The sequence below is a fragment of the Medicago truncatula genome, chromosome 7, assembly GCF_003473485.1.
Source record: "Medicago truncatula cultivar Jemalong A17 chromosome 7, MtrunA17r5.0-ANR, whole genome shotgun sequence".
Lineage (NCBI taxonomy): Eukaryota > Viridiplantae > Streptophyta > Magnoliopsida > Fabales > Fabaceae > Medicago > Medicago truncatula.
In genome coordinates, this window is record NC_053048.1 from 40,041,630 (window position 1) to 40,066,074 (window position 24,445).

A 24,445-nucleotide genomic window follows, 5' to 3' on the forward strand; every position below is an offset into this window, starting at 1 on the left:
TTATCATATCAATAGCATATACAGTGAAAATAGAGCTGGCAAATTTAGATTAGCAATGCACCCATAATACTTTTACTTCGAGACCGATTGATTAAACTGGTTTAAACAATTATGAAATTAAAAAAAGGAAAAAAAAACTAATTAAATGTTTATATAACCAGTCATAAGTTCAATTGTAATATATTTCAACTAAGCTTGTTAAAAAAAAAAAATCAACCAAGTAAAATTAATAGCAATTTTAATGATTTTTTCAATAAAATTTAGAACGTTCAAAACCATACTGTTACTTTTTTTAAAAAGGAATCATAATATTACTTATCAAATCCAGTTGAAATAATAAAAGTAACATTCCTTAATATTTAATCTTTCAAAATTCCATTATTGAATAATGTTCATCATGCTGCTAACAATAATCATCCACAACTCATAACCACAACAGGATTTGCAACCATTATAAATACTTATCCAACAACCGCGATCAACAAACTCATTGTGATACCAAACATGCATTACAATTGCATTTCAAATTACAATCAGCAGATCAATTACAATCCTTTTTGTATGCACTAATTCAACCAAAAACTTGCATTGCAATATAAAATTTAGAAAAAGATTACACAAGAACTGAAAATTGGTTCATACAAACTAAAAAAGCATCGATGAAAGCATAATTGACATACAAAGAAGTAGGCAAGCATTGCAACAACAAAAAAGCAGCTTTTAACCACGTTCAATAACCGTCAATAAAGTAGACATACATAGTTGAGGCATGGCCAAATAAAACTTTAACCATGACCTAAAGTGGTTACGACACTTAATAGCGATGACTAACTTTGCAACACCCCCTCATGAAGTCTCGGCTAAATTTTCTCTTCTTATTAAAAGATTACAGACTATACACTGTCAGAGTTTTATATTGATTTGCCAACACTTTAAATAAAAGAAACTGATAAATAAAAAAGTAGTTATGCAATTGTTCAATGTGATGGCAAGTTGTTATCGATTGTTACATTGACAGTGAATATATATCATTTAGTCTACTAGACAAAAATTATTTGTGTTTGCATGTAAAAATCCTTTTGTTTTTTCGTTTTGAAATATCCGCAAATGGCTTGGGTTTAGGAGTTGGTTTGACAACACTGCATGAAAACCAGAAAAAGAGCACGGACATATACAAATAAATCAATGACAAATTGTTTCAGACATCCAAGGAAAATGACTCATCAAAACTGTTACAACCCTAAAAAAAACAAAAGAATACCATGTGGTTTACTGTATCAAGCATGACTAAAGGTAACATGCCTCATCCACGTACAGGATCGAGGCATAATGCCCATTCCTTCGACACAAAAAATTCCTTTTAACTATAACACTTAAATATACATACACATTCGACACCAAAACTGTTTCTCAATCTAACCAACTCAACACCTCCCAGCAACAAATCCATGCCACACAAGTCAAGCAGTTGATACTTGGATTACCAAATATGGTTCAGCAATCAAGAAACACAAACCAGGTGCATCTGTTGGTCTGAAAAGCACTACAATGCTAAGGAACAAAATTGACCAGACACAGCAGCTTCTTTACAAAGGGCAACTGTGACATCCCATGACAACAGACACGCGTCTTCTGAAGGAAATGGACGCAAGAATCCAAAACAATTAGGATGATAGGATGGACTGAAGTGCAAGTTGTTGTTGAGGGTGCAACGATGACCAGGTTGAAGCAAGGGTAGAAGGCGGCAAAGTTTGTTGAAGTTGTCTCAATAAATTAATCATCCGACTCACAGTTTGTTCAGTTGCTAAATCAGTCCCCGCACATAATATCTACATCATAATGGATTCCAAACAAAAGTAATTTTAGAGTGGAAATGGACATAGAATAAATAACTTGCAGAAGTAACTAAAAACTAGAATTGGTAAAAGGTTGTACCTCGGCAAAAATTGCAACGATCTTGGAAAGATATTGATTGTTATGACCTATAAGTTCTTTATCTGATCTGAAATTGAATGAATGTACATAACATATTAAGGCAACAGGAAGTAGAGATAGCAAATTAGGCATATAGCATTTAATCAAAACATGTTCTGGATCAGACTTCTACCTTTCAACCATTGAACAAAGAAGGTCATGCACAACCTTAGCCTCGATTAAATCACCTTTTATAGGCAAGCAACTTAGCCAGGCTGGAACAACCTGCAACCAAGAAATAATCAATGAAGTAACACATCAAAACACAACACGCAAAGGATTTTTGCTCTAAATTTCAATTCTACAAGGGTATATCACAAATGTGCAAGAAATTGGGACAATATCCTAAAACCAGTTTATGCAGTCAAGAAACTTTAGAGAACCAACATAATAAATTATGAATTGAAAATTTCCCCTAACTGCGTCCACTTTTAACCTCTCTTTACTAAGCAGAAAAGAAAAAGCTTTTGGACTTGATCAAAGTAGTCTGTCATAAATGACTTGAGAAGTCATCTCAAAGCCTCGTAAATTTATAATCACAGTATAGCACCTAAATCCCTTAGTCTTAGGGATTAACTAAACCAAATATAGCAAGTATATAATCTATATTGCTTATTCTGTATAAGAAGGCACATCGAAGTTATAATTTTATGGATTACGTAAACTAAATACATAATGCATGTAATCTTTTCTCTATTCTATTTACAGAATGTATCAGCTTTTTACAAGGAAAACAACGTGCATGCAAAATAGTGCTAAACTTGTGCCTTCAACTAGCATCATAAAAATATTAAGTTGTCTACAACATCATTAAGTTTGCATCTGGGTGGAAGTGGAACTGTGATTCATAAATATCATGCAGTAGTTTTCAGCTTCATGACTCAAGGAAGCCCTGATGTAATATTGGCAAAAACTGAAAGTGACAGCCCTCCATATTGCCAAGACTGGTTTGTAGCCATGATGATCAGAAAATGATTACAAGATGTAGTTTTAGAACAGCAAACTCAAGAAGTATGTGTATGACTAGCAACCTGCACTTGTTCGAGTGATATGATCACATGTAAGACTAAGATTACAAAAACATGTATGATGTACCTGTGCTGCATTTATGCTATCACGGTGGAACTGGCATATTTTTCCAAGAGCTGAAACAGCATTATCATATGCCATTACATTATCAGAATGCTGTGCATTTGGATGTGTTATCACAGCATTTAACCTTGAAAGTGCCTCTGTAGAAGAACCAAAAAAAACAGATTATAACAATGTTGTAAGAACACTATGGTTTCAGATAGAACATTATGGTGTAATTTGATCCATGTAGCCGGACCACTTAGTGGGATAAGGCTTGGTTGTTGTTGTTGTATAACAATGGTGTAAGACACGGATAAAATGAGAAATAAGAAACTGGTATGAGTAACTGACCTCCAACAAGGGGTTTGAAAACAGATCCACCAAACTCGGCACAAACACCAACCCCATAAACAGCTGCCTGAGAAGATATTCAATTTTGCTTTGAGAAAATTTGTGCACCTCATTAAATAACAAAATTCTAAAAGCATAGCTTGTGCAAAAAAAAACAAAATTCTAAAAGCAACGGTAATATAAAGTATAAACCAAAGATGGGAACCTGTCGAACATCTGAACACTCATCATTGCAAGCTTCAAGCAAGAATGGAAGAAACGAACCATAATATCTGTAGCAACATAAAGAATTTAAAGTCCAGAACCATTCCAGATAAAGGAAAAGAAAAAGTCTACATCAACTTATAGAAAACTCCCGAAGAATAAAAGAAAGAGGGAAGAGCTTTTTTCTTGTGAGGGAAGGGGATTTCTTACTTATGAGCTGCTTCGCGGCAGTGCTCAGCAATGTCATCAAATATACAAATGGCTATTCTCCTTTCCTCTGAGGTTTTGTCTTTACCCTGATTATTAGTTGTAAACAAGGGAAATTTTTTATTCAGAAGGGTATATGACTTGTGTCTTTAAATGAAGCTATAGGCATTGAGACAAACATAAAGCACGTCATTCACAAATCATAAGAGGGGGCGGGGGGGTGATAAACTACAAACCATAATATAAGAAAATTTCGCTTATATAAAAAAATATTCAAAAAAAAATTCCAGATTTCTTTACATTCTTTAAAAGATCAAATATAAAAACAAACAAAAGATAATAAATAAACACCATGTAATCTCATCTAATAACTTTCTTCAAAAAAATCTCATCTAATAACATTTAAAGTGGGAATTAAAAACAGTTTGATCAAATAATCCGAAAGGAATATGAAGATTCATTCCAGCAGCAAAAAGAAGACACAACAAGACGGGAGTGAAAGGGAACTTACAAACATAGGTATTAGGTATGACGAAAGCTCTTCAAAGAAAGGCAAAAAAGACGCCCTAAATGTTTTTGTCAAAGTCCCCAAGCAATCGCCAATCTAGCACACAAAAAGATTAAACATAAGAGCTAGAAAAGCATGAAATAAAGAATCCAGTTAATGAGAAGAGTCGGATGACAAGCATAAAATATTCATACTTGATCAAAAAGTTCTTCTTCTAGCTCATTTTCTTCCTTGAGTAGTTCTCTTTCTTCAGCATCAAAGTCCTCTTCTTTGGCTCTCTCTGCTCTTTCATGCTTTCTGGATGAACTGGCAGTGATGACTTGTTTAATCTCATCCACAATGCTCCTTACTTGCTTTTCATCTAGATGTGGTCCTGATACCTGAGATAAATAACCACTAGCTAATTTTACTTTTGAACAACAGGTTATGGAGAATTGATGACTTGAAAAATACGTTAAACAAAACAATTAATACTGTAGCATAAAATGTTACAAATCTTACTGTGTGTGTGTAGAGAAAGTTATATATATGGCAGAATGGGATAGAAACTACATTTTTTCAAATGCCACCTTGATTGTTCTATAGCCTACACTTCCAATTCTTTTTTTAATACTAGAAAAGTATTGGGCGGACAATTAGCATGGGATATGAATCACATGCTCTCTACTCTACTACTTTTAGTCTACATCGTCTATTCCTTGCACAACTACAAAATCTCTATCTTATCCATTGTCATCTAGGTCATCCAAACTTAATAATTATAGATGGTCCCAAGGCTTTGCTAGTTGCAGCCCTTGGAGTGTCAATCATGTCAGCTCGGTAGACAAGTTCGAGCTACTTTTGCAAGCACAATTCTTCATCAAGCAAATTTTCCTTTTGATCTTGTCCATTCAGATGTATGGGGTCCAAGTTGTGTCAAAGAGGGAAAGTTATAAGGAGGTTTAAGGATATCCTCCTCCTATTGCAGAAACAGTTTCATAATTTTCATTTCAGGCTATATTACATATCTCACTGAAGTAAATTATCTTCATATGAAAAATCCTTCCAAAATACAGTACTACACAAAAATAGCCGCATGAAAAAAGGTAAAAAAAAAAAAAAAAAGAATTGCATGTCACGGACTAGTAATTTACTTCAAATAGCACAAAATGGATCCTCATAGATGAATGTTACAAACCTGTATGCATTCATTCAGTGCGCCCAACATGCTTGCACAAATTTCGACCTCTGGCTCCTGGAAGACAGGTAAAATACATCAATACAAGCAACAAAACTAACAAATCAGAACCAAAAAATCAGAATAGGCAGCATTTTAACCTTGTGTAAAGCTTCCACCAAATTTGGAATTATATAATCAGACAATTGTTTTAGGTAAGTTGCATCACGGCCTTGTGACTGCCCCTTCTCTATAGCCCATTTTGCTGAAGACAACAGTTCTGGCATAGCTGTTAACAAAGCAGGTAGGTTGCATTAAAAATTCAGTAAGGATTACCAGAAATAGACAAAATAGAAGCAAGGTTCCGACGGATAAAGAATATACCTGAAGCTGCTGCCTTCCTAACTTCTTCATGGAAGTAAAATTTAAGGAGAGGAACCAATGTGGAAGCAACCTATATTATTCAAGCAAGTTAGCAAATTAATATTTTGGTCAAAGAAATGCCAATAAAATAAAATAGAAAACAATGCCAACCTGGTCAATCCAAGGAAAAAAGCCTTCCTTCAACTCGTCAGCGTAGCAACATAACATGTTACATGCTGTAGCCTTCTCCTCCAAGACACTGGTCTTAATGCCTATTCTTTTATCCCCGAGAGTAATGGTTTCAATGCTACAACATGAACAGCCAGACCACAAGTAGTCAAAAAGCAAGTTAAATGACCATTAATATAGTCAATATCGCTTTATTTTCAATCTTCAAAAAATTTAACTATTTTTTCTATGCTTATTCCTTTTGTTAATACAATGAAGTATTGATTGACAAGGATATCTATCACCATACAATTATAAATTAATTAAAGAAACAAAATGCAGCTCACATTTTCTCAAATGGCAAAAAGTAATGTTTAAAAAAAGACAGATGTAGAAACTCATACAAAAGAAAGGAATTCATATTGAGGTGAAATAAAGAATAAAATGGATCCAGAAAAACATCAGATGATAACATGAATATCAATCTTGTGGCCCAAAATACAGTAACTGGAACTAAAAGGACACCTGTCATCATCTTCATCAAATTCAGCGTCAGAATCTGCTGATGTAATTGACACATCAGGCTTAAGTTGTGCAGACTGGAGCAAGGGAGGCATGACAAACCCCATGTATGGGAGGAAGTCCTGCCCGAGGCACTTGCAAAGCCTAGCCCACGCCTGATAACATAAAAGCTAAATGAAAATCTGAGGTATAAATGTATTTAAATTTATAATGATAAAAAAATAAATATATACTCCAAAGTTGATACCAACAAATGGAAAAGAAAAAAAGGACCATACTTGTAACATGTAACTCGCGGTTGGATCATCAGAATCCAGTTGAGATTGTTGCAGTGACATCAAGACATCCATAACCTAGTAAAAGAAGAATAAAAATCATACATTAGCGCACAAAAAGTGAACAATCAGATTGCATGAAATAACATTTAAAAACTTTATTTCCGTCAGAAACATGATTATCTGAATAAAAAAGAAATAAAAAATAACATGCAAAAATAAATTAAAAATGACCTGTTTGGCATCGTCCCTGAACTTCTCTTTTCCAACAGCCATACCTACCAGACTAATACACTCCATTGCTTTGGCACGAAGCATACGATTAGATTTATCATTTGCATTCAACAAAATTGCTTTTAGGTATGGAATCACAGCATCATAATACTTCTGAAATTTCTCCTGTTAACCATGAAATTTTTTAATTTGTTAAGTATAAGACTTAATATTTTCAATAAAAATAGATTAGACTTAAAAAAAAAGTGTGATTACTATAAAGAAAAATGATTGTATAAAGCACCTGTGAAGAATCAGCGACCGATGCTAAAGCTGTCAAAGCACCCTCTTGAACCATCTGCTTTCCACTCTGCAATTCATGCATGAAAAGAATTGAAAATCAAATAATTTTAAATTTATCATCCCAAATCTATGAAAATTTAAAGCAGCATAACATCTTTTAATTATAAAGCATTTTGCAACAAGTGATGAAACAATGTGAGAATGAAATACAACAATACTCATACAAAATCATGAAAGAAAAAAATAACAAATTAGAAGCCTAAAGCTTCAGCTAACCAAAATTTAAAGATGAATAAAATATAGATAGAGTAAATGCAGATCCCCCAGTAAATGGAGACCAAAACAATAAACAAAGGAGAATCACGAAGTTCCATTTCCTTAAAACGAAATCGAGATGTATTATGAAGGAAAATAATATATGATCTTCAGTCACCAAAAAGATATTATTAAAATATTCTCTGACATTTTTGCCAATAAATATCAATGGCAAACAAATACCTGAAGGAGTACAAGAAGTTTGCTCACAATCCCATCCAAATAAGGTACCAAAATATCCGGGGTGCAATTCTCAGTGAAATTTAGCACTGCAGAAGCAGCATGAGCCTGAATATAAAAGTAATAAAATAAATAATGATGAACTAATGACTTTATGAAGTCAAATGAGATATCAAAGACCGGAAACTCAAGATTCATATTTATGCATAAGTAGTGGCACTAAATTACAGACACAGTAAGTAATTATAAAGAGATAAGTTGGGTCAGAAGAACTCTAATACTTTAATGAAATTAATCATATAGCTTTGTTAGATTGATGAAAAAATATTATAAAGAAATCCAGAATACTAAAAATGCATAATCCAAAAAGCTAGCCCAGCCAATTTAATACTCGAGTCAAAATGTTTGGCAAGTGTGAGAAAAAACTTTGCACAAAGATTATATAGAACTCACGCCAGTTACAACTTTATAAAAAATATGTAAACAAACTCTATAACCTATAAACAATCCATGGGGTAACACATGATAAATGCATGTGATTACTTTGATCAAACACAAGCGGAATCAACCAATGCATAGAAATAAAATTGTCTCTTTCCAATAGAATACAACATACAATCAAGGGACAAATGAAAGAACAATAATGAAATCCAATAGAGCTAGATTACCAAGTCCATCTTAAACTAACATGAATGAGAACATGGAATGGTTTATAAAAATAACTTTACTTAAAGAACAAAAGAGATGCCCAAGTGACTTGAATAAATAAAGTTTACAATGTACTTGGTCTAGATAAAAGTGCAAACCTGTACTCGAGGATTTTGAAAATCATCCATGGCTCCAGCTAATGCCGGAAGCACTAAGTGGTGATATTTATCCTGCAAGTCTGGCCCCAAATCTGTGGACAATTGCCCGATTGCATTTATAGCCGCCCACCGCACCCGAGGGTTTGGATCAGGAAATGAATTCAAAACCATTGATAATACATGCTCCAAGTTCTTTGTCATCACCTGCATCACCAAAGGTTATGGTTTAAGACACAAACACATGCATAAGTTATTTTTCCACCTAACTAACCCCAAATATTCACCCGTATTGCAGACTAAATACAGGTTGAAATTTGAAAAATTATTGAGACAAAACATGCACATTTTTACAAAAACAACAACATAATAGTAGTTAATACAATAAATTAAAAAATAAATCACTTATGAAAGAAGAACACTGGCCAGTACAAGTAAAAGAATACCTTTGAACAACCCTCTGCAATTTGTGCAAGTGCAACGAGTGCAGCATGGTGTTTTTGCCATTCAGGTGCAGCCAAATAAGTAGGCAACAATTCAGACGCAACTGGCACAATCGTGTTCCCGCCCAAAGCAATTGAAAGTCTATCCAAACATTCCTGACCAAATCCGTAGTTACTAGTCTCACCAGCATCATCATCCTCGCTCACCGCAGCATGCCAAGCAGGATCATCCTCAATATCCAACAACAAATTCATTAGCACACCAAACAACTTCTTTACAAACTGCGGTAACTTCCTCATCATCCCAGGAGCACGCTCTCTAGCCTCAGCAAGTGTAACGACAAACTCAATAGCCAAATGGCGAGTCCCTTCTTCTAACGACTCAGCCTCAGCAATCTGCAGCATGGCGCCAACAATGTCAACAATTTGCCTCCGCAGGAAACGTGGCTCAGTCCCAGCAAGCTCAATGAGAAGCTCAAGTGCCTCCTGTGCAGTTGCCTCTTGACCAGAATTCAATGCCTCGGTCAATGTCTGCATCATGAGGGGCAGCAAATCCTGAAACCTAATATTACAAATGCAAACTTAGTCAAAAAAAAATCTATTTAGTTAGGTCAATCACAAAAATAGTTCCAGTCCAAAAACTGAACCAAACTAAAATTTGAAATAATCATTCCTCTCTCCCCTCCCATCTATTACCCTCTAACTAAACACATACTCTTAAGAGGGGTTGCTTCTGCATCTGTTTAAAGACAGTTCAACAATAATCAATAACTTTCTAATTAGTTAAAACAACAAGTGCATCTGGACCCTACAAACTGAGGGTCAATTTGGATAAACAATTTATTTACAACTTATAGCACAAACAATTATCATGATAAATGCTGATGGATAATCTTACGTAAGCTATTTATATAACAAAAGATAAAATGAAGTTAAATTACTTTTCTATATGCTATATAAGTTGTTTTTATAAATTAATATGAGAAAACTTATGAAAATAAGATGCAAAAAAAGCTTTTGAAAATTATTTTCATAAATTCTCCCAAATAGTCTCACAAAACTTAGGTCATAAGATAAGCTCACATAAGGGCTTGTTTGGATTGGCTTATTTTTGAGCTTATGAAAACTAGCTTATCCAAATAAATAAGTTTTTATGTTAATTCATAAGTTTTCACTAACGAAAACTGTATCTTCATAAGCTCAAAAATAAGCTCAAACAAGCCCTGAGTAATACATAAAAAGCTTGACAAGCTAATGAATAATACATAAAAGCTTATTTATTTGCATAAGCTCAAAAATATGTCAATCAAAATTGAATCATAATTTTGGCTGGTGGATATACCTGTCACGGTCGGATGAATTGGAGAGACACTGAACGAAATTGATACTGGCAGCAAGGGCAGCGATACGAACATCCGAAGAGGAAGTAGCAGCACTGAGACAACGAAGGAAAACAGAATGAAGAGTAGACAATTGAGGAAGTAGGGTTTCACCAATATAATGCGCCAATTGCGCAAAAACAAGCAACGCAATCTCCTGAAGCCTAGCATCATTGGAAGTAACCCATTGAAAAAGAAGCGGAAGCAAGTCAGGCCAAGAAGACAGGTCATCAGAGAGAAGAGCAGAAGCGAGTTCCGAAACGGTGTCGCATAGCTTCTTAACGATGGATTTGATTGGTTCTTGATGGAGAGATGAGAGAAGGAGAGAACGGAGAGTGGATTGAGTTGAAGGGGAGAGGTGTGGGTAGATGAAAGAGTCGTCGTGGTGGCGCGTGAGATGACGACGGAGGAGGATGGTGGACATGGTTCGTGTTTCGGGGTTAGAGGAAGTGTGGAGAAGATGGGAGAGTTTGAGGATTAAGGAATCGGGATAGGTTTGTTTGCAGAGATTGAAGAGATTTTCAGCTTGGGAACGTTGGTCGTTGATGGTGGACATGAGGTTTGTGATTAGGGATTCGAAGTGGGTTGAATCTGGTCCTAGAATTAGAGCCATTTGTGCTTGATTTTGATCGTTCAACGCCATCGTTGTGAATTGAATTGAATTGAATTGAGAGAGAGTGTTTTGATGGATAGGGCAGAGAGAGAGAGAGAGAGAGAGGGAGGGAAGAAAGAAGAGTATTCTCTCTCTGCTGCTCGAAAATCTGAAAATAAGGGTTTTTGGTTTTGAATGGCGGGGTGATGATGCGCCTCCCTAAACTTTCTTATCCTATTCACTTTCCGCTTCTTTGCTCATTAGAAGAAGAATATTATGTTGTTTTAATTTTATAATAATTTTTTAAACTATATGTTAATGATATTGTATATCAAACGGATAGAAAAATATTATTCGAATTTTTATTATAATAAAATGGATCTGCATCGTCATGTGTGCGTTAAATTTTCATTGTTATACTATTAAAAATAAAAATAAAAAATATTAGTTTAACATTACAGGAGACGTGAAGTGAAGTGTAGTGTATATTTTAACATTAGAGGAGACGAGAATGTAATTAAGGCTTCTCTCAAGTGAGGGGAGTGTATACATTCACATAAAAGGAAAAGATAATGTAATCTAACTATTTCTTTGGGGAGAATAGTGTAATTTACTCTTATATAATTATGTCCATATTTAATTGATTTTTTATAATGAAAATTCTTTAAAAATATATTAAAATAATAAATTAATTAATGTGTACATATTGTGCTCAATTAATATTAAGGTAAGTAGTATTTTCTAAAACGGATAAATATAAATACTAAACTTAAAAAGAAAAAAAAGTATGATTGAACCTAACTTTAGAAATAAATAATAGAACAATATCATACCATACCATGTGAAAGTTCATATGAAAAATGTTTCTTAATATAAAAAAGACGATAGAGTAAAAATAAAAGGAAAATATCAATCTAAAATTGTTCAAAAAAAAAACCAATCTAAATCTTGTAAAATAATTACGTTTAAAAATGAAAAAAAAATATTATTTAAATAGTTGTCACAAAATGTTAACTAAAAAAAAAATGTTAACTCATTGCCATTGGAATCTCTTCGAGATATAGTTGTAAAACGGCTTCTAGTTAGATTATAGTTAATAAATAAGTTTCATCTTATCAAATTGAGCATAATACTAATAAAGAAAGGAAAATGTTAACAGCACATGTTAATGTACTACAAATATAAAAAAATTATGAAAATTATTTTTCAAAAAATTACTATATGTAAATTAATTATTTTCAAGTATGAAATTAACTTGTTTATGTGTTCAAACTCAAGTTTGATGATTTGAATTAAGTTGTTTTGAAAATTTTGCTTAATTGTGTGAAAATCAAGAAATTGTTGATGATTATTGCTTAAACATATTTTGAATCACTTGTTGAATCATTGGGTATGTTTGATTATTCATGGGTTATGAATTATTGGTGTTGGTTGTGAAGTTTGGTGTGAATTGTGAAGTTTTGGAGTTTTGTGAAAAATGAACATGATTATGAAAACTTGATTAATTGATGATATGAATTCATGTTTAATGTGTTTTAATTGTTCTTTTTGCTTGTGTTATATGTTGATGAAGTTTGTACAACGATTTTGGATCAATTGGAATAAAAAAATGGAAGTTTTGATGTGAGTTCCCGAGAGGGAACCCATTTTCTAGGTTCCCTGTTTCTGCAGAGCTCGATGGGCGAGCCATCTTTGTGCCTAGGCGAGAAGTGCATAACATCACACGCTATTTTGTGCGTTCCAGGCCTTTGATTTCAGATATTCCCGAGTGCTCCTTTTGTGACATTTCAATGCAATTTCGATTGATAAAGTTGTTGGAAAATCTTTTACTTGGATTTGAAAGGGTTTTATCAATTTGAGACGAACTTTAAATGAGAAATGAGCATGAACTTGAAATAATCGAATGACATTTTTTCTTAAATGAAATGATGATGTTACGACTTGTCTACTGTAACGATGAACTTCGATGAAACATGTAGATTTGATAAAGAACTATAAGAGCATGTAACTTGGTTTTTGGTAAAAATGTGAAAATAGACGAACTTTGGTGAAATGTTGAATTGTGATTTGTTAGCTTGCAGATGACTTTGTGCTCATGATAATATGTTGGATTATGATTGAATTGATGATTAATATGCATGAGATATGATGAATTGTGTGAAATGAAAAATAGACGAACTTTGGAGAAAAATAGACGGCCTTTGACAAATGATGGCTCAAGCCAAGTTAACTTGTAAAAGATTGTTATCTATTGTTTATATGATGTTTGATTATTGTTTTAATGATGAAATGTATTCATCAAAAGTGGATTATATTGGAGTAAATGATTGTTTGTCTAAAATGTTATAATTGTTAAATGATGAGATTTTGCTTCTTTATTGTGGTGAATGTTGAAGATGATTATAATGATGATTATGATGATGATTTTTGGTGATGATGACTTGTTGATGTATGAATGTAAATACTTGATGATGCAAATGATGGGTTTTGGTGAATATATTATATGATGGTGGGAATTATATAACATAGAGTTATAAATTATGCATTGTCGAGTCTTTACGTGATAGTCGATGCATTCATAGTCATCATTGAGTCTTTGGTGAAGAACGTAATTGGTGGGGATTACGTTAATGGATCAATCGGTAATAGTTACTTCCGACATCCAAAATGGTACCACATGCATGGAGAGATGTGTGTAGAACATTGCATGCATATGAGTCTATATTTATTGTCTCATATTTGACTATATGAAGGATGGAGAGTGTATCTCAAAAAAAATTATTAAAGGAGGAAAACATAGATTATAACATAAGAAGGGTGAAGAGTGTAATTTAAGCTTTTTTTAAAGGAGGGAAATTTTTTTTCTAATATGTTTTGAAGTAGCAATAAACGTCACAAGAAAGGGGGGGTTTGAATTGTGACCCTTTTAAAAATTATTCCTGAAACTTTAAATTAGATTTTATGTACTCAAGAGAGATCTTGGTAAATATTAGTTGAACAGATAACTATTAACTTGATGTATAAAGGACCAGAACGTTCTGGAAAGATATAATATAAGTGTAGAATGTTAAAACAATAATAAACTGAATTTTAAACCTTTAGTCAAGTATTAAGCAATTGTTTTATCTTGGACCAGAATGTTCTGGAGGCAGTTTAATTTATCAGAATAATATGAGTTAAGTTAGGACCAGAGAACTCTGGATTAATATGGTTGAGATTAGGACCAGAATGTTCTGGAGGTGAATATTAAAGCTTTGTGATAATGTGTGTGTTTAGTGTATATAAGTAAAAGAGATAAAGAGAGAGAAAGAGAGAATAACACAGGAGAGTTATCCTGGTTCACCAAACCCGGCTACTTCCAGTCCCCACACTTCGTGTGAGATTATCCACTATAGTATGCAGTTGGTAGAAACTTCTAACCAACACTATAAGGTCTTGATCACACCAGATCAGTCCGTAACCACTGTATTATCAACCTCAGCAGGCTTCTACAATTCTTTGCTTTCGCACAAGAAAGGTTGGAACTCTTCCTATCTCAAACTATTGAGCCCAATAGACTTGAGATCTAGTTATCTCTTTGTAAGGTGATTTGTTTGGATCGAATGTCTCAAACAAAGGTAATAAAGATGTTGTTTGGATCTGGCGTCTCAAACAAAAGATGTGTAGGATGTTGTTTGGAACTTTATATGTCAAACAAACTATCCTTGTACAACTTAGAAATATGTTCTCAATGAGAAAAGATGATTGAAGAGATTGATAGCTTTTGCTTTGAGAGAGATAAATGCTTTGTATTTCAAACTCTTGCATTTCTCCTTCAATGTCCTCTTCTATTTATAGAGCTGAACCCCTTGGAGAGCAAGCCAATAAAGAGCTGTTGTGCTTTCAATTTGAATTTGAATTTTGGCTCCAAAGAGACTTGGGGAGAAAGCATGTAGAGAATGTTTCTTCAGTTTCACCCAGATCATTCTCTCAGTTCCAACCAAAACTTGAACGAAATTGTAGAGCACGTGCTTGCTTAGTTGGTGATGAGCTGTGATCAAGCCTTTGTAACTTGCTGCCCAGTTGATGATGTTTGCTTAGATCATCTTGATGATGTCATGTAGCTTGAAGATAAATATTGATTCTTTGAATATTCCTTTTCCTCAAAATTCCTTAATGGATCGAAAAAGCCACACGAGGGCCCAAGGATAATTTTATTCTTTTTGCTTCCAACACATGTGCAAGAATATAATTTATTTCCTTTGTTTCTTTGTCCTTTAATGCATTTCCAAGAACCTTGATTTCTTTCCTCTTTAAGTGAGACAAAAGAGAATATTTGCTTTGGTCTTGATCTTAATTATGCATATCTTGACAATTGCCCAAAAAGCTCATATTTGTTCATATCCATTTTCAATAAAGATTTTGTTATCCCTTGTGAGTGCCAGAACGTTCTCTTGTTTTTACTAAACATTCTCATGAAACATTTCTCACAAAATTCATTAGTAGATAACAATATAAATTAAAGTAAATATGTTTGTTATCTTTAAAACATCAATAAAAGATTTTGCTCTCAACATGTTTTGCATGAGAGAGGAGGGGAATGTATACTTTAACATAAGAAGGAATGATAGTGTAATTCAATCATATTTTGGAGGTGGGACATGTAGTTTACTCAATAATATAACGTTACAAGATTTTACGTGGTTACTAAAATAGTTATTTAATAAATAATAAATGCATATTACATAAATATAATGGGGGCTAAAATTTACAATCACTTTGTATTTTTAACATATATAATATTTATTCTCACATATCATACATGAACTAAGTAGACATATTTAATACATGAAAAATAAGAAATATATGTATCATTTGCACAATATAATAGTGATTCATGAAAGTAGTTGGTTGTGTTTTGTGTGATTGAAATACATGTATCATGGAAATGTTAAAGAGTGCCCTTAGAACATTGATTAAGGGGACAAAAATATAAATGTCGTGTATTAGTTATGTTTTTATAGTTTCTTTAATTAATAAATCATGCATTCAACGAAGTTTTTGGTATGCTGCTAAAATTATTCTTTTTACTAATTAATTCAAGCAATTTGAGAATAAATTATTTACTTTTTAGACCATTCATTACCAACAAAAAGAATGAATTTGGTTGTTTATTAGGATTGATATTCAGTAAGTTTTGTGGAAAATAATTTATCTTAATATCTTCTGTTATTTATTGTGATGTTTCTTAGATTTATTTGTTTTATATGTAGGAGATGTCTTTCTTTATATTGATTAGTTGTACATGTATCTCTGTTAGTGCCATTTTTTTAAAAAATTATAAAAAAATTATATCCATTTCAAGTTTGACTAATGTGAACAAATGAAACAACTCTAATAACATGATTAAGAGATGGACACTGTTATTTTAGTTGGTTGGGGGACAAAAAATCTCAGGGTCAGCCCTATATGTATGTACTCATTCAATTGAATCAAATACTTTCAACATGATTTTATACATTTTTCATTGAATTTAGGGTCTGTTTCAAATGACTTATTTGAGTTTATGTACGTACATAAACTTTTGTGTGAGACTATTTGGGAGAACGCGTGACAACTTATGATAGGTTGAGAAGTTGTTTTTCAACTTATTTATATTAATTGTTCATGATTGATTTGTTTAGACTTATCTACTTAAATATTTGTGAAACTGTTTGAGATACCTTATAAAAACAATTTATGACATGTTAATAAGTTGTTTTAATATTATTTGATAGCGTGTGAAAACATCATATAGTTTAAATGCAAACAATTTGACTTTATTTTTTATTTTTTGGTTACAAAAATAAAATATACTTAAATTTTGTCAAAGAAGTATATACACAAGTACTAATATAATAACTAATAAGTGTTTACTCAAGGTGTTTATTTAGATATACTTAAGTGCTGATATAATAAGTGTTTAACTAAGTTATTTATTCAAAAAAGGCCTTATTTACGTTGACAAATTTCGGGAGTTTTGGTTAGTAACCGTTTTTGTTTTGTTTTCACATTGCTAGATGTTTTACATGTCAGTTCTTTGTCACACTTATCTTTTAGGTTACGTCATTTCTTTGTCTCACTTATCTTCTAGGTTAAAGATTAAGAGTGTGTTTGTTTCATGGATTGAAATTAAATTACTTGGAATGCTAATCCCATAAGTATGATACCTAAGAATAACATTCATATAGCAAAAATAAACAAAGTTGTTTGATTTAAAAAATACAAATAAAATGAATACAAATGAATGTGAATAGTAGTGAGAAGTTATAGTTAGTTGATATTTATTTATATCTGAATGTTAGATTCCCACTTAAGCATGTGAATAAAATATGAAGAAATCATATGTAAATAACATTCCTCAAAATAAAAATATCCATGAATAATTTTTTAAAAACTTGAAACAAATATAGGAATATTGTATTCCCAACTTCACATTCTGAGAGACTAACGTTATAAACCTTGAAACAAACACACACTAAGTGTTTTTTCAAGTTGACGATCTTCCACCAGCCAATAAACCAGTTGATGCCCGGGGTTTGTTGAAGGGTTCCTCCAGGGCAAAACTATCAAAAAAATCAATTTTTTATTTGAATAATTCAATGGACCGTTTTTTAATTAGCAGTTCTCTATCCCCGTCTTATGGATATATATTGACTATCCTATTAAGTTAGTGTAACCTAGCAACCATATTCATCAGTGAGAGGGCAATATCATTTTTCACAACGTGAAAACGAGTAATGGATATGACCATGATCAGTACATGTTTAAGATCAATGTTTAAGATCAATGACACTCAAGTTGACAAGAGAGCAAAGTGTGAGGTTTTAGGTGGAAATAAGTGTGTGTCTTTCATTGTAGTGAATTGTGGTTCTTATAAGCGCCAAAGAAGACTCGTTGGATTGTGATGGAGGAGTTGTTACAAATGATACACATCAATGCATGGATCCAAAGTGGCCATCAGGAGGAGCTAATAGCCGTTGGTGCGTTATAGGTGAGATAAGATGTGAGGTTGAGGAAGAGTTCAATTTGAGGAAAAGTTCTACATTTACATTTAACTTTAATTATATTTCATACAAGTCATTTATACACTTGAGGTGATAACTAAATGGGTATGAGTTTAATCGTATAACCTCAAATTTCTAAAGTTGTAAAATGACAATTATTGTCACTTTAATTAATAAAAAAAATTCTACCTTCTCTATTTTTTTTTTTATGAAAAAAATGCAACCCATTTCAATTTGAGGAAAAGTTCTACAATTACATTTAACTTTAATTATATTTCATGCAAGTCATTTATACACTTGAGGTGATAACTAAATGGGTATGAGTTTAATCGTATAACCTCAAATTTCTAAAAAAATGGAGGTAAAGTTATGGAACCAAATTGAGACGGTTTAAAGTTAAGGGACCATTTTTTAAATTTAGGGTTTAGGGTTACCATTTGAGTGACCATTTTTCACAAATGGGTATGAGTAACTAAATTGGTCTCATTTGAAAAATGGTCACTCATTTTTACTTAGGTAATTGAGACCTTAAGTACCCATTTGAGTGACCATTACTTAAGTAATTGAGACCATTTTTAAAACCGTCTCAAATGGATATGGGTTTATATGTTACCATTTGAGTGACCATTTTTCACATTGCTAGATTTTTTAACAGAAGGGACCACTTAGGTAAACAGAGGCAAAGTTATGAGACCAAATTGAGACGGTTTAAAGTTAAGGGATCAAAATGAAATTCAAAAATAAGTTAAGGGACCAAAGCATGTATTAAGCCTTTTTTTTATATAATAATTAAGAAGCAAATAATTTGTTATATACTATGTAACATATAACACTTCAGATTGAAAGGTTGTTCAGTTTTCAACAAATCAAAAGTATCATAAGAAAACCAGAAGTATATTAAAATTTCAAAGCTAATTAATTATCACAATAAAAAGAAAACCAGAAATAAGTTCAAAATTACAACATTTATTAACATTTATTTTTGAATTTCATTTTGGTCCCTTAACTTTAAACCGTCTCAATTTGGTCCCATAACTTTGTCTCCGTTTACCTAAGTGGTCCCTTTTGTTAAAAAAAACTAACAGAAGGGACCACTTAAATAAACAGAGGTAAACTTATGGGACCAAATTGAAACGGTTACATAACTTTACCTAAGTACCCATTTTTCACAAATGGTAACTAAATTGGTCTCATTTAAAAAATGGTCACTCAAATTTCTTAACCGTCTCAATTTTTTAAGAATTTAAAAAAATTCTTAAAAAATGGTCACTCAAATGCTTATAAAAAATGGTCTTCAAATATTTTCTACTAGTATATTCTGTCTTTGTTTTTAAGTAAACTCGTTTGTATTCCTTATAATTAGTTTTTTTAACAAAACAATATTTAATTATAAATTCTCAAGTGTCAAAAACATAAAAATTTATATTTATTCATTTATTGTTAAAAAATTGTAAACTTTTGCAAAAAATATATTCTATAATGTACTAAATATAACTAAAAAAAGTAATTTATTAATTTTGAAGGATACACATGAGTTGACTAAAAGAAGAGAACGAAATTGCTAACAAAAACATTTGAAGGACCATTGTTTAATGAATATTTTTAGAGGTAAATAATATATGATGCATTTATACATACCAAACTCTTATTTAACCCATTAAACAATTTGGTTTCAAGATTTAATGAATGACAAATTTGCTTCCTAATTTAATATGATCAATCTTAGGATCATCATGGTCACATAAATGCCAAATTAATATGTTGGATGATATTTTTTATTCAAAAAAAAAAAATGCTGAATTATGTTTTCTTTTATCATTCGGAATCAAACTTGGTACCTCAAAGTTTGTAACACTCACACACCCTACACTAAAATACATAAATTCGTTCTATTCACTTTGTTATATTTATAGTCCATTTATGAGAAAAATACACATGTGATAACTTAGTGGGATCCACTAAATAACAATTTTTTTATTTTTTTGTGTGTCTTTCCATCTCTCATACATGCACAATAAATATATAAAAGTATATGGAGCAAAGCCAAACTTAGAGTACACACGTCACACCAATTTGATCTAACAACCATACAAAATATATTTTTACTTAAATTTTACAACGGAGTGAGTATTGTAGACTTAAATAGAGATTATTTAGTTAATTATTGTCATTGTAAACATAGTAACTATCTACTGATTAATGGCATGATGGTTGATAGGTACTAGTTGCACGCCACCTCCTGTTACATTAGTATAAGATATTGCACATAAAACTGATTAATAATACTTACAACATAATTGAGACGTATTGGATTGATTTTATCTCCCTCTCCATGCCATGTTTCGTCCTTCTTCCCTTTACCAATACTCTCATACTCATGTTGCAAGTTCATTCAAGAGCTTTTTCTTCTTCATTCCAACTACCTTAGCTCTATTAACCTCACTTTCCATTCTCTTCTATGTTTACTATACCTCAATCATCTTCACACACCATCATCAACATAACAACCAACAATCCACTCTTATTAACTTCAAATCATCATCTCCAAATTTCATTCTTCCTTCTCCAACCCCTCACTTAACCAATACCTTACACAACAATCATTCTGAGTTCATCAAGTCTCATACTTTCCAATTGGGTCATGGCCTTGGACCACAAAGTCAACGGGGTTTGCCACCTCAATCCAGCTCAAATGGTATGCACAACGTTTCAATATATATATATATATATATATATTTAATATTGTTGTTTGTTAATATAGTTTGTGTGGTATAATTTTTTATTTGAGTTTGACTTTGTCAAAATAAACACTATATATATATATATCATATTATCATTCATTCATTTTAAGGTGGCTTTTGTTGGAGGAGGTATAGAAACTTGTTTAGTATTCAAAGTTTTAAGTCTTTCACGTCTCTTGATCCATGAGACCATTTTTACAACCATGGCATGCTGTTGTTGAACCTTGGAATTTGTTTAACTAATGCATGATATTGTGTAATGTATTCTACGTAGTTACTGATTACATGTAACTCTTTCTCAATAAGACACAAACATAGTTACGTGGACCTTTCCCTTTTTTTGGAAATGTTGTGGACATTATTTGCTTGATATTAGTGGATATTGTTATATACGACAATGTACATGTGACATAACACATGTAATTTGCAGTTTACTTGCAAATATGTGTAATTGAGATGAAGCTAGCACCAGGGCATGAAATTCGAACTTTCCATCAATATAGAAACTTTCAAAAGTTTACTATCTTATTGTGTATCAGTATCACTAACGCAACCTATGATTGCAATATTCTATTTTCTTTTTTTGGTAGAAAAAGAGGGACCAAAAAGAGGGCCAAAGAAGCCCTTCATTATTTTATTTTAATATTCCTAGATAAATGGCTCACACTTATGGCACCCTATAAGAAATGGTTGTAGACAAAAATAAAACATGGGAGAAATTAGGGATGTCAATTTTCTCCCATATACAAAAACCCATATAATACGTGTATGAGTAAATTATAAATAAATTATAATAATTTTAAATACGTATTAATTTATTTAGTTAAAAAATTATTGAGTAATTAAAACAAAGATTTTAACATTTAAATTTCTTATAACTTTTTTTTTTTATGTATGTGTGTAATCAATCATTTTTTTTTGAAAGGACTCTATATATAATCATATACACTTTTGTGGTAAATATGAACTTGCCATCCATTTGGATTCCACAATGCTTAATGGATTAGTCTCCGCAGTTATGCGTGGAGAATACCCGGTTTACACAAAAAAATATGATTCAATATTTTGTTGTTTTTAACCCAATTGAGTTGATCTGGTGGCATTGACTTGAGATCTGGTCTCATATTCGATTATCTTTGATGTCAATTTGAGTGTGATAGTTTAGTTTCTTAAAAAAAAAAATTGGTGTTTTTTTTACTATATCATTCTATATTTTGTTGTTATAAGTAGAGATTATAATTTCCCTAAAAAAAAGTAGAGACTATAATTGGTCCATTAATCGTGTTAGGTTAACAATTTAGTTAGTGCTTTTACTCTCATACGTTTGAAATTATTGAGTACTAATTTTTCAAACTACACCTTTTTAATGCAAATTTATCCAATATTAGTATTCATTGTAGAGTTCATATGAGCATATTTTTTTGTCATTTCAGGACAAAACAAACACGAAAACTCAGTTTTTGACGGTTCAAGAAAATTTAAGGAAAACAACAATGTGTTCCATGATAGAGATATCTTTCTAGAAGACTATAAAGAAATGAATAGAAGCTTTAAGATATATGTTTATCCTCACAAGAAAGATGATCCTTTTGCAAATGTGCTATTACCCGTGAAAACTGAACCCAGTGGCAATTATGCCAGTGAAAGTTACTTCAAGAAAGCACTTATGAAGAGTCATTTCATTACAAAAGATCCAACAAAAGCAGATCTTTTCTTCATGCCTTTTTCCATAGCAAGTTTGCGGCATGATCGTCGAGTTGGTGTGGGAGGTATCCAAGATTTCATTAGAGACTATGTTCAAAATATGATTCACAAGTATCCGTATTGGAACCGCACCAACGGCGCGGATCACTTTTATGTGGCATGTCATTCAATTGGAAGGTCTGCCATGGATAAAGCACCAGATGTGAAATTCAATGCCATTCAAGTTGTTTGTTCATCAAGTTATTTCTTAAGTGGTTATATTGCTCATAAGGATGCATGCCTACCACAAATTTGGCCTAGAAATGAAAATCCACCCAACCTTGTTTCATCAAATAGGTACCATTTCTTCCTCTTTCTAGGTACATTATTCTGAATCATATGTGTTCTATAGTTCATGTTTTATTATTGACATAGCATGTAACCTAATCCACTTGGTTGATTCCACATCAAAAAGTTTTATGTCACAAGAATGAAAAACTTGACACATCACCACTTTCGGGTCTAAAAATATGAACTAGACAACAAAAAACTAGATTTTAAATTAATAGAGGACCAACCCCGTTAGTAATTAAAAATAGGCGGACCGAAACTGCAATTAAATTTTTTTCTAAAGAAACGTTGCAACAATGATTTTATTACATGATATAAAAGTAAAATTCATTGATTTTGACAGGAAAAAGCTAGCTTTCTTTGCTGGAGAAGTGAATTCGCCGGTACGGATAAATCTTGTGGAGACATGGAAAAATGATACAGAAATCTTTGTTCACAATGGAAGACTAAAAACACCATATGGTGATGAGTTATTAGGAAGCAAGTTCTGTTTTCATGTTAGAGGCTATGAAGTGAACACAGCACGTATTGGAGATTCATTATACTATGGTTGTGTTCCAGTGATCATTGCCAACTATTATGACCTTCCATTTGCAGATGTGTTGAATTGGAAGAGCTTTTCTGTTGTTGTTACTACTTTAGATATACCTTTATTGAAAAAGATTCTGAAAGGTATAGTAAATTCTGGTGAGTATTTGATGCTACAGAAGAATGTGTTGAAAGTGAGGGAGCATTTTCAGTGGCATTCACCTCCCATTGACTTTGATGCATTCTACATGGTTATGTATGAATTATGGCTTAGACGAAGTTCTATACCTATTCTTTTGGGGGATTCTTAGGAACTGCACTGCATTTATTTAAGTGTATTGAATTGGTTTGCTCTGCAAAGTAGAGTTATATTATCCGGAGTATTATTTGTACATAATTGCCACCAAAGTAGTTCACACAAGATCAATAAAGTAACCATATGTTTGCGTTTGATCCAACAACAAGACAAACTTTACTACAAAAAGTTGTACTATGATTTAGTGAGAGATAAGAATTTCAGTTTTCGTATGGTCCATTACCTCCCGTTTATCAAATCCCTTAAACAATTTTACAATCAAATGCAATTGGAGTTGTCATATCCGATGCTTCATTTTTTAACGGATCAAACACGCTGTATAAAAATCTACCAATTAGGGAAAGACATCAATTCTAAAGCACATCTATTAAATCTCCAATTGATCATTTATCATGTCACATAATCAACTATTTTAATGTTAAGTAATATGTAACTATGAACAAGTTAAAGGCCAAATTTACAAACGCACAATACTTTTAGACACCACAAAAACTTTTTAAGAGTTAACTCATCTTAGCACTATTATTGTCCATAAAATTGATATAAATTTGTAAGATGAAAACGATGTTTTAAAAATTCAATCTAAATTTAAAAATATATTTATTTAATAAAAAGAATTCTAAATAAAGAAAGTAAGGCAAAGCCACGCACACAACACGGGAGATAGGTCCCCCCCGGGACACGACCGACATGACTTTCTGTGTTGAAAATGAAAACTGCTTACTCAACTTTTCGTTGCTTACGCGTAAATACGAGTGTGGCTGCCACGTC

At 32.2% G+C, this 24,445-nt stretch overlaps 2 protein-coding genes across 2 annotated transcripts; one reads left to right on the plus strand and one right to left on the minus strand.

The window, feature by feature from the left end:
* Positions 1–1,144: 1,144 nt before the first annotated feature.
* Positions 1,145–11,259, minus strand: LOC11436838 (importin-5). The gene is made up of 21 exons (XM_003624587.4): positions 10,402–11,259; positions 9,063–9,621; positions 8,620–8,823; positions 7,817–7,921; positions 7,320–7,385; positions 7,037–7,201; positions 6,806–6,880; positions 6,531–6,682; positions 6,009–6,144; positions 5,859–5,928; positions 5,636–5,763; positions 5,496–5,552; positions 4,513–4,698; positions 4,322–4,414; positions 3,814–3,899; positions 3,605–3,671; positions 3,400–3,466; positions 3,070–3,206; positions 2,108–2,199; positions 1,936–2,002; positions 1,145–1,829 (listed from the first exon to the last, which is right to left on the minus strand). The coding sequence occupies exons 1-21, from the start codon at positions 11,079–11,081 to the stop codon at positions 1,665–1,667; spliced, it is 3,357 nt and encodes a 1,118-aa protein (XP_003624635.1). The 5' UTR covers positions 11,082–11,259; the 3' UTR covers positions 1,145–1,664.
* A 9,087-nt stretch (positions 11,260–20,346) lies between these two features.
* LOC11435768 (probable glycosyltransferase At5g03795) lies at positions 20,347–23,816 on the plus strand. Its single transcript, XM_003624588.4, has 3 exons — positions 20,347–20,750; positions 22,230–22,836; positions 23,174–23,816. Exons 1-3 carry the CDS (start codon positions 20,393–20,395, stop codon positions 23,667–23,669), a joined length of 1,461 nt encoding a protein of 486 aa, XP_003624636.3. The 5' UTR covers positions 20,347–20,392; the 3' UTR covers positions 23,670–23,816.
* Positions 23,817–24,445: the final 629 nt, after the last annotated feature.

Excerpts from the sequence above, each read along its gene's own strand:
- LOC11436838 (XM_003624587.4), bottom strand. The coding sequence starts at position 11,081 with ATGGCGTTGAACGATCAAAATCAAGCACAAATGGCTCTAATTCTAGGA. Across the intron at positions 5,764-5,858 it reads TAGGAAGGCAGCAGCTTCAG|CTATGCCAGAACTGTTGTCT; the intron begins GTATATTCTTTA and ends CTTTGTTAACAG. Across the intron at positions 2,200-3,069 it reads ATAGCATAAATGCAGCACAG|GTTGTTCCAGCCTGGCTAAG; the intron begins GTACATCATACA and ends TCTTGGTTGCAG.
- LOC11435768 (XM_003624588.4), top strand. The coding sequence starts at position 20,393 with ATGTTTCGTCCTTCTTCCCTTTACCAATACTCTCATACTCATGTTGCA. Across the intron at positions 20,751-22,229 it reads ACCTCAATCCAGCTCAAATG|GACAAAACAAACACGAAAAC; the intron begins GTATGCACAACG and ends TTGTCATTTCAG. Across the intron at positions 22,837-23,173 it reads AACCTTGTTTCATCAAATAG|GAAAAAGCTAGCTTTCTTTG; the intron begins GTACCATTTCTT and ends TGATTTTGACAG.